This window comes from Ylistrum balloti, unplaced genomic scaffold (assembly GCF_031769215.1).
Source record: "Ylistrum balloti isolate Yb309-2 unplaced genomic scaffold, AGI_CSIRO_Ybal_v1 Utg369652, whole genome shotgun sequence".
In the NCBI taxonomy this organism is placed as follows: Eukaryota; Metazoa; Mollusca; class Bivalvia; order Pectinida; family Pectinidae; genus Ylistrum; species Ylistrum balloti.
In genome coordinates, this window is record NW_026781907.1 from 1,662,173 (window position 1) to 1,673,198 (window position 11,026).

General features: G+C 34.9%; 1 protein-coding gene across 1 annotated transcript; it reads right to left on the bottom strand.

Annotated features, from left to right (window-relative positions):
* Window positions 1–765: 765 nt before the first annotated feature.
* Window positions 766–10,822, bottom strand: LOC132557139 (WD repeat-containing protein 18-like). The gene is made up of 12 exons (XM_060221633.1): window positions 10,795–10,822; window positions 8,045–8,236; window positions 7,181–7,291; window positions 6,695–6,828; window positions 6,054–6,201; window positions 4,955–5,039; window positions 4,585–4,619; window positions 4,085–4,155; window positions 3,628–3,752; window positions 2,886–3,064; window positions 2,118–2,174; window positions 766–920 (listed from the first exon to the last, which is right to left on the bottom strand). Exons 1-12 carry the CDS (start codon window positions 10,810–10,812, stop codon window positions 774–776), a joined length of 1,302 nt encoding a protein of 433 aa, XP_060077616.1. The 5' UTR covers window positions 10,813–10,822; the 3' UTR covers window positions 766–773.
* Window positions 10,823–11,026: the final 204 nt, after the last annotated feature.

Consider the following 11,026-nt stretch of genomic DNA (forward strand, 5'->3'; position numbering starts at 1 on the left):
ACAACTTTACAATATAAGGTTGTTATGAAGGAGTCCGTGAACACCACAGAGGCAGCAAACAACTTTACAATATAAGGTTGTTATGAAGGAGTCCGTGAGCACCACAGAGGGAGCAGTATCTGTATCTTAAGTCATTATTGTGATGTACACCCAAAAAGATTTGTTAATATTTCTTTCAGTTTCTTGGGAATTGATTATAAAGTTCACAAGTTTCGGTAAAAGTTACATGTCACAATATCTGTTAAATTTTTGGTTTTAAACAAAAACAAACAATCTGATTAATAAATATGTATATATTTCTCCGTACCAGTCCCGTTTCTTTTGATATTTTACACAAATCCCATCCATCAATGTAGACTTGCTTATTTATATGAAGTTTTTGTACTACAATACATAGTACACATGGATATTATCTCACGATTCTATTCTAAACAATGTACCATGTTTTGTCAGAAAGCATTTTAAGCCACAATATCATGCAACATACACACACTTCTAGGAAAGATCTGTTGCAACCACCATTGTTTGGTCTTTGGATAGTTTTGTTTTTAAATTGGATCTTTTCCCTTCATTTCTTCTCCTCTGTTTTTATTTTAATTATATGAAATTTGAGAAAGATTCATCCAGTACTTCTCAAGAAATAGTAATAACAAAAATTGTTTACAGACAAACAACGGATGGATAGACAAATGGCAGACCACTGATGAAGGACGATTTAAATGGTTCAAATTTTGATGATGATGGACTAAAAGAGTAACATCAGTATATTTATATCAGAATGGTTTATTTTTCTCTTGTAATATTTCTTCCAAAGCAAAATTGTAAAGGTTTTTGTTGGCTGACTGTAATTGGCCTATTTCTTGTTTCAGCTCTGCTATAGAAGTTTCCTGTGTGTAGGATGTGTCTTCATCAAAAGTGCCCTGCAAATCAAATAGTTGGAGAAATAAAAGAATTGACATGATCAAAGGCAAAACCCCCATAACTCAACTTGTCCATTCAAAAATCTGTTAACATCGTCAAGGGAGAATAACATAATCAACCCTGTCAACACAGAAAGGTGTTATTTTTCCTGTAATATCAAAGCAAAATTGTAAACTGACTGTAATTAACCTATTTCTGTCAACACAGAAAGGTGTTAACCTGCAAATCAAATAGTTGGAGAAATAAAAGGACATGATCAAAGGCAAAACCCCCATAACTCAACTTGTCCATTCAAAAATGTGTTAACATCGTCAAGGGAGAATAACATAATTAACCCTGTCAACACAGAAAGGTGTTAACCTGATCAAGGGGGAATAACTCATAATTAACCCTGTCAACACAGAAAGGTGTTAACCTGATCAAGGGGAAATAACTCATAATTAACCCTGTCAACACAGAAAGGTGTTAACCTGATCAAGGGGAAATAACTCATAATTAACCCTGTCAACACAGAAAGGTGTTAACCTGATCAAGGGGAAATAACTCATAATTAACCCTGTCAACACAGAAAGGTGTTAACCTGATCAAGGGGGAATAACTCATAATTAACCCTGTCAACACAGAAAGGTGTTAACCTGATCAAGGGGGAATAACTCATAATTAACCCTGTCAACACAGAAAGGTGTTAACCTGATCAAGGGGGAATAACTCATAATTAACTCTGTCAACACAGAAAGGTGTTAACCTGATCAAGGGGGAATAACTCATAATTAACCCTGTCAACACAGGGTAACTCATACAGCCTGTTTTGTAAGGAAGGTGTTCACATAATCAAGGGGGGATAACTCATACAGCCTGTTTTGTAAGGAAGGTGTTCACATAATCAAGGGGGGATAACTCATACAGCCTGTTTTGTAAGGAAGGTGTTCACATAATCAAGGGGGGATAACTCATACAGCCTGTTTTGTAAGGAAGGTGTTCACATAATCTAGAGGGGATAACTCATACAGTTTATTTTGTAAGGAAGGTGTTAACATGGCCAAGGGTGGAACAATTGATGTCTTTTACATCACACAATGTTTGTTTCCTGATTAACCTTATTGATTCTCATGACATTTTCGTAATAAATAAACTACAATCCAGTCAGAGCACAGTCAGTAACTTAATCATTGTTCCATCTGACAAATTATACATACCCGGGACTGTAGTAATGATTCTGTGTATAATCTAGCCTCGTCTGGCCTCTTTGTCATCTGTAATATCAAGATAAAGAATAGTTAACCGAGAATTAGATGGTAAAACAGTTACAGAACCTAAAACAGAAGTAATATCCATTGATCTCATACATCCATGAAATAGAATTCACAAACATTGTTACACCAAAATCTCCACACAATATAGCCAGCATGTATGTAACATTTGTGTATGACCTATTTTCAAATTGACAAGAGTTCACCTTAAACCACAATCTGATAAGAATACAGATCTTAACTTCATACACAGTGTAATTGTGAAGATAAGTTTTTGATTATATTGTTTAAACCAGTGAGTCTCATTCCCTTGAAACAGGGGAGAAATTCATACTGATCATAATTTGAATCCAACTTTTCATAGGATTTTCAACACCGACCATAGCCTTTTTTACCACAAACTTGATAAAAGTCTTTTGTCTTCATGCTGTTTAAATTCCTGAATATAGATCAGTTATAGACTTAGCCTTTCACCTCAAATAAACCTTACAATTTTACATCAAAAAGAGTTTATTTTCAGCACAGGCAGTCTTTCTTTAAAGTATGATGAATATCTAACAAGTAAGACAAATTATTACTAAGCAACTAATAAGTCTACTGAGGACAACAGAAATGAGCACTTTTAAGTGTGAAACAAACATAAAGTTTTATCAATAACTTAATTATAATCACAGAGCATTTACCAAGGGGACTGTAGACAAAACCTAATCCTACCTGCTCAAATTGGTTTATGTAAAGATTGAGAGTGTCTGATGAGTTATCTTCTCCTGATTCTCCACTCTTCTGTGGGCAGTACAGATAACGTTGGAAGGGTTGCATGGGGAGGATTGGCCGTTTAATCTCTGATATCACACCAGGGGGCGTTGGTATCAACCTGGCATTGGTTATCACTCCTGTGATGAGCAAAAGAGTGTGTTAATAAAATATTACCTTGGTTATAAGTGAAAGTGTGATACTTACAAAAAACCATGAGCAAAACATGGTGTACATAGGCAGTACAAAGACAAAACAAAACAACACTGTCTACATATTCTTTTGTCACATAACATATCAACTATGACATGATATAAATCCTTAAATGTCCTCACATGTTTCATCTCAGCAGTGGAAAACTACCATCTTACATGAGACTCCAACAGAATGTATTAAACTCATTGAATTATTCAATATGTCTCCTTCCTACAGGCTCCTTATTAACCTGTATCAAATTGTTAAACCCTCCTTAGTTCAATATTATTAAAATATGACTCATCTAAGCTTCTCGATGTCAAACAATTAGTATATCATGCATAACACAGTTCCTTTGATATCCCTCAGTACACACTTGTAGAAGCTGAGTTTACACTTTTCGAGCCTTCTCTTGTGGGAACTTCCCTTTAGTAGAGCAGTAGAGTGTCCAGCTTGAGACCCATGATGATGTCTGTCATGTCTTATCAATGTGTCTTATCTAACTAACCTTTATGTGGAATTGTCTTGACACACTGGCCACTGTGTACATCCCAAACTCTCACATCAGAGTCATGTGATCCCGACACCAGTTGACTGCCATCCAATGAAAGTGACAGACAAGTCACTTGCTTACTATGAAATATGGAATGAAAGATATGTTAAAGAAGCTTTACAACACTGACATCACACCATTAACAGTAAAATGGTAAGAAATCATGTGTTAATACAAATTGTTGCACTTCAACTGGATTTAGGGACTGGGGCAAAAACACTTAACCTGACAAAATCTACAATCTATACATATACATTACTACACATATATATTGTATTATAATCCTTAAAATTAAATGTTCAAAAACTTATTTTGATTTTAAATGCAGTTTTTGAAATTTTCTATAACTGCTAGTGTGTTGTACATTGTACAAAAATCTAGATACATCAGTTATTTAGTTGTATGTGCTCACCTGTGACCACTGTAGATAGTTGTATTTGGGCTGTCTGTATCACTTTGTATGTGTCTCTCAGTTCTGATGGGCTGTAGACAAGGAGTGTATGTGGTATCGGTTAATTAGCTTTATCACTTACCAAACTCACCTATCAAATATTACTTAATATTTTTTCTGTTATAGGTTTTAGCATTACTGATTATTTTTTTCAGTAATGATCACGATCTTTGAGGATCGCTATATCTATAAATGAAATTGTTCCTCACGGTAATTTATCTGTCAATATATTATATCACTTTATATCTACTTGCATGTCATATATATCACCAATTGGCTTTACATATAACTGAGAAATTAGAAATACTGAGTTTGAAGGGTTTCTGACTACCTATCCAATATTATAAAATACCAGCAATTAAACCTTAGCTCAGTGGAGTTATTTCAATCTTAGAGATGGAATCATCTCTCCTGATACTAGGTCCCGTATCTAAACAAAAACACAGTCAATTATACAACACAGGTCCATCATCTCTCCTGATACTAGGTCCCATATCTGTAAAACAGAAACACAGTCAATTATACAACACAGGTCCATTATCTCTCCTGATACTAGGTCCCATATCTGTAAAACAGAAACACAATACTTTCAGCATATGTACTATGTATCTTAAAACAGAAAACAGAAACACAGTCAATTATAAAACAACACAATCAACCTACTCATATCTTTAAAACAGAAATACAACACAGGTCCATCATCTCTCTCTCCATACTAGGTTACAGCAGTAAAACAGAAACACAGTCAATTATACAACACAGGCATCTCTCCTGATACTAGGTCCCATATCTGTAAAACAGAAACACAGTCAATTATACAACACAACAAACTCTCCGTCATGTTCATTACAGTGGAAGTTATACTGACATCAAACACAATACAGAGAATCATCTCTCCTGATACTAGGTCCCATATCTGTAAAACAGAAACACAGTCAATTATACAACACAGGTCCATCATCTCTCCTGATACTAGGTCTCATATCTTTAAAACAGAAACACAGTCAATTATACAACACAGGTCCATCATCTCTCCTGATACTAGGTCCTATATCTGTAAAACAGAAACACAGTCAATTATACAACACAGGTCCATCATCTCTCCTGATACTAGGTCCTATATCTGTAAAACAGAAACACAGTCAATTATACAACACAGGTCCATCATCTCTCCTGATAAAACAGAAACACACTACAACACAGGTCCATCATCTCTCCTGATAGTATCTATAAAACAGACAGTCAATATTACAACACAGGTCCATCATCTCTCCTGATACTAGGTCCTATATCTGTAAAACAGAAACACAGTCAATTATACAACACAGATCCATCATCTCTCCTGATACTAGGTCACATATCTGTAAAACAGAAACACAGTCAATTATACAACACAGGTCCATCATCTCTCCTGATACTAGGTCCCATATCTGTAAAACAGAAACACAGTCAATTATACAACACAGGTCCATCATCTCTCCTGATACTAGGTCACATATCTGTAAAACAGAAACACAGTCTCATAAAACAGAAACACAGTAAAACAGAAACACAGACTATACAACACAGGTCCATCATCTCTCCTGACACTAGGTCCTATATCTGTAAAACAGAAACACAGTCAATTATACAACACAGGTCCATCATCTCTCCTGATACTAGGTCTCATATCTTTAAAACAGAAACACAGTCAATTATACAACACAGGTCCATCATCTCTCCTGATACTAGGTCACATATCAATAAAACAAAAAAACTGGCTAACAGTACAACACAGTGTTGATATCATTAATAGGGTCCACTGACATCAAACATGATACAGAAAATTATCTCTCCTGAAACTAGGTCCATCATCTGTCCTGATAATAGGTCCCATATCTATACAATAAAAAAATGTTTAACTCCAGTTATTATGTAAGAAGTTTCTCACCCGACAAGACTGATCAAGGGAAGAGGAGACAACTCTCGCTCGACTGCCACCAAATCCTACATGTATGTCTGTGATGGGGAGAGAGTGCTGGGACCATACATGGACTGGGGCTTGCCTGTTACTGTGTTCACCAGCCTCAGACAACACCCTAAAAAGTACAGAAAATTTCATCTCTATTATTTTCAAAACCTTTTTAATATCTGTAGCAAATGCACAACACTCAACTGACCAACACCTGGTCTATTAATACAAATTTCACAGGTAGGTAAATTTAAATGACTCATAAGTGATGAGAGAACATTGGAAATATATATATCTAGTATCAGGTGATTGTAGAACATTGGAAACTTATCTCTAGTATCTGGTGATTTGGGAACACAAGAAACATATCTCAAGCATCAGGACTGCTAATATCTATATCAAATATTTCTTTGGAAAAAAAAAAAAACAGAAAAAAACATAGGTCATTCTCAGAACACTGACATAGAAAGTTTGTGTCATATCAATAACACTAATGAATTAAGTAATTCACTACAATAAACACACATACTTACTGGTGTAATATAAGCATAATTATGTTCTATTGAGTGTAATGAAGACATTCAATTCAAATTTGTTGTCATCCAAATTGACGTACATACCTGCCCAATGACCAGGCCATGACCATGTTGTCATCACCGCCCGATACAAAGTAAGACCCATCATCACAGCATCGTAAACAGGTAATGCACTGGTAGTGTCTACCGAGAACAGCCAGCAGATGACCTGTACATACCTAGCAAGACAAATGTAAAGGATATACTAGTCCATATCAATATGTCTTTTGATCAATAGTTAGAATTATAGGCATTGTTGCAAAATATCTTAGCATGACTGGGAATAATAGATATTCTAAATATGAAATGGAGCATTGTCTTGATCTGACAATTTCAAGATTTAAGGAAAACCGGGGATGTTTTGTTCACCTCTTGACTCCGAATTGGACATTTGGATGCCATATTTTTATGTGAAAATCAATTTATACACAACGCATAAAAAATATTTGACCTCCTGTCTATAATTACGTGAGGAAGTATACAAATCATATCAGAAAATCTACCCAATGATCAATATCAGAATCAAATTACCTGCCAGATGTGGATTTTTTCTGACACAGCTGCGATGCAGTACTCTCCATTGGTTGTTACATCAAGGGCAGTAACTCTTCCAGGACAAACCATTTTCATTTGCTGATTGTCCTGTTGAAAAGACATGATTGATGATAGACCAACAGAATGTAAATATTGCAATTTATAATCACTGATGCTATAAACAATGGTTATTTATTACATAAGGAGAGGTGTTAATAATGAAGGCTCCTTTTTCACTTGATATACCTTAAGAAAGTATCGGTAATCTAAAATCTGTAGTGTTATTTCTCATGTCACATTGATCTCAATATCATGTACTGTTGGTTCATGTACACATCAAAAATTTAACATTATGCTATGTATACATCTTGCAAAGATTTAATATAAATTCTTATACCCTCAACATTTGATAGGGGAGGGGAATTTACATGTATTGTTACAGTTTTTAACCATGTCTGTCATGTCCTGTCTAATCATGTTACAAATCAATGTCATATCTCGAGAACTTCACAACATATTTGGTTCATATTTATCCCAGAGCTACATCTTACTTGTTCTTGATATCATATTAAAGTATTATTGATCATGGGTTAAAGGTTAATATCATATCTGATAGCTTCTGAGCATATCAAACAAAAACATTTTTTTTTCACATTAAAGAGATTTGGCACATTCATGCCTTATAGACATTTTCTAGTTTCAATAAGAGATATCAAAGAATTATCTCAGAAAAAAAAAACAAAAACAGGATGATTTAAAATTTTAATACAACTAAATATTTTGTTATCATTTACTTAGATTTCATCGCCGGGAAAACTTTTTTTATAAGTTCCTGGAAAAGGTTTAGAAGTATAAGTATACCCTTTTATGAAGAGACCAGATGTTGAGGATTGGTTTTGTGTTGAGGGCTGAGATGATGAAATCATTGTTGAGAACAGCTAGACCATGAGGTACGGAAGTTCCCCCTTTATACGTCAGGAGACTGGTTGAAGAATGAAAGTCCCATACACATACATTCCACATCTGGCCTGAGGCCTCGCTTGTAAGTAGCACCTGGGAAAAAAGAAACATTTATACTCACATTTTTTTTTTAAACACTTCTAATCATAATTTATTATTATTAATGAACTTTTGTGATTTCTTCAGAACAATATATAGAGAGGTTGTGTGTGTTACACTTTCTAGCAGTGAAGTAAAGAAAAAAACCTGCAAAATCCTGACTATGGTTACTAACATCACTGAAAGTGGCCCACCTATATTATTGCATGATAATATTTTACAACAAAATTCAAGTGGGTGCAAGGTAGGTCTGGACAACATCTTTAAAATCCTCTCTGTCACTGAATGGATTCTATCACAGATTTAGTTTTCACATGGGTCTGGGTACATCTCTGTAATTCTATGCCACTTCTATCACAGATTCCAGGTACATCTCTGTAATTCTATGCCACTGAATGGATTCTATCACAGATTTAGTTTTCACATGGGTCCAGGTACATCTCTGTAATTCACTGTCACTAAATGGATTCTATCACAGATTTAGTTTTCACATGGGTCCAGGTACATCTCTGTAATTCACTGTCACTAAATGGATTCTATCACAGATTTAATTTTCACATGGGTCTGGGTACATCTCTGTAATTCTATGTCACTGAATGGGTTCTATCACAGATTTAGTTTTCATATGGGTCCGGGTACATCTCTGTAATTCTATGTCACTGAATGGGTTCTATCACAGATTTAGTTTTCATATGGGTCCGGGTACATCTCTGTAATTCTATGTCACTGAATGGGTTCTATCACAGATTTAGTTTTCACATGGGTCAGGGCAACATTTCTAAAATCCTCTCTTAGTCACTGAATCAATTCTATCACAGATTTAGTTTTCACATGGGTCTGGGTACATTTCTGTAATTCTCTGTCACTGAATCAATTCTATCACAGATTCAGTTTTCACATGGGTCTGGGTACATTTCTGTAATTCTCTGTCACTAAATTGATTCCTTGCATTTTGCTTTACACAATTAATGAGCAGTTTAGGTCTATTTCAAGACAGCATATATGAAAATATAATCTTTTTTATCATGTAGTTGACTAAGTGAGAACAATGGCCTATAAGAATAGAGTTTATCATGCTACTGTTTGTGAAAGAACAAGAGAAAATATGTGTGACAATCAACGAGCTCTACCAGCTGAGCTAAAGAAGCAAATTTTGTGATGTTAGTGACAGAGACTGTATTTAACATAATTTACAAGCCACACCAACCTCATCCTTTTACATGCTTATAATTATAACATACGTCAAATCAATCTGTTCTAACACATGAATGATAATTCAGTGTAATAAAATAAATTAAATGAAACAAAACATCTGATGTGAAATAATATTTTACACCCATAAAGTGATTACAGAGAGTCATATTGTGGTTACAAAGTATATCAATATGTATGTTGTCTAATGTATGTTGAAGGGGCCAGGTCAAGGAAACTTGGGCTAACACAAGTCTGTAATCCATATAAGAATGAATGGTAGTTTCCAAATTATTGCATTGATATAAATTAAACATATATTAATTAATGTCTTCTTAATCTTTCTCTCTTGACAAATGTTGCAATGTGCAAGGAATCCTGTCAATTCATAAGAATTTTGATAAGTAGGCAAGTATGTATTACGTTTGTATAACGCAAACATGTACTTCTGTATTATGTTGTAATGAATGTAGAAAATGATCAAGTTTCATGTTTATTTGATTTCCTAGGATACATTAGAATGCATTACTTGAGGTAAGATATTACATCAACACAGACAAATGACAAAATGGATGGTTAGCATACAGTTATACTATATAATGTTTACATGAAGTCTTACAATGTCTTCTTTAAATTGCTTAATAAGACAAAGACAATTTAATAGTTTTTGTGACAGCCTGATAATATCCTGTACATTTTAACTAAATTTAGATTAATACGATAATAAGATTGTAGAAATTTCTGCTTCAATTCTATCATTCTCACATCTTAAGACTGGAATAAATAGTGAAATTCATCTCCTACAGAGTTAAACAAAGTGAACATTTTCTGCCTTGCCTTGGAACAATGTGCCACCTTTCTGTTTCGATTCCAGATATGTATTTGTTTGGTGGCAGTTTATCAACAAAACTAGCGAAAAATGGTTCTTATGGGGTCCGAAACTAATGCGCCAAGGGTATATCGCCGTCGGGCTACATACACAGGGTTTTCCATAATTTTGTTAGTAGTTGTAGTGAAAGTAGGAGGCTGGCAAAGCAAGCCGACCCGAGTCGCAACGCGGCGAGGTGGGAGTGGCCTGCCGTGTACGTGTAGTCGTGTACGGAACATTATTACGGAACTGGATGGGTGTAGGCGGCCAAATGATCAAAGAAGCCGGTCAAATTGGCCGGCGACCGGCTCTTATGGAAAACCCTGATACATGTGTATTGAAGTTGTCAATAACCTACAGGAATACTTTACTAACGTCGACTCATGAACTGCTACTAAGTAACATGTAACACTACACTTAAAGATGATCTTTACCGATCAATACAAGGCGACAAAGACATTATAATACAGTAAATAGTCATCTGTAGTCTTACCTCACGACTTGTTGTCATTTTCTCTCCATGCACGTGTATTGATCAGAATCACAGGAAAGCTTAGTTAGAATGCGTTTCTAGCTGTATGTTAAGCGTGAACATCATTCTGATTGCATACAAAAATAACCAAACTCGTTTAAAAGATCCGGATGAAATTGATTGTGCTCATAATTGTATCGAATATAATTTCCCCGTTTGTCACATGATAACTGTTATAAATGAAATACATAAA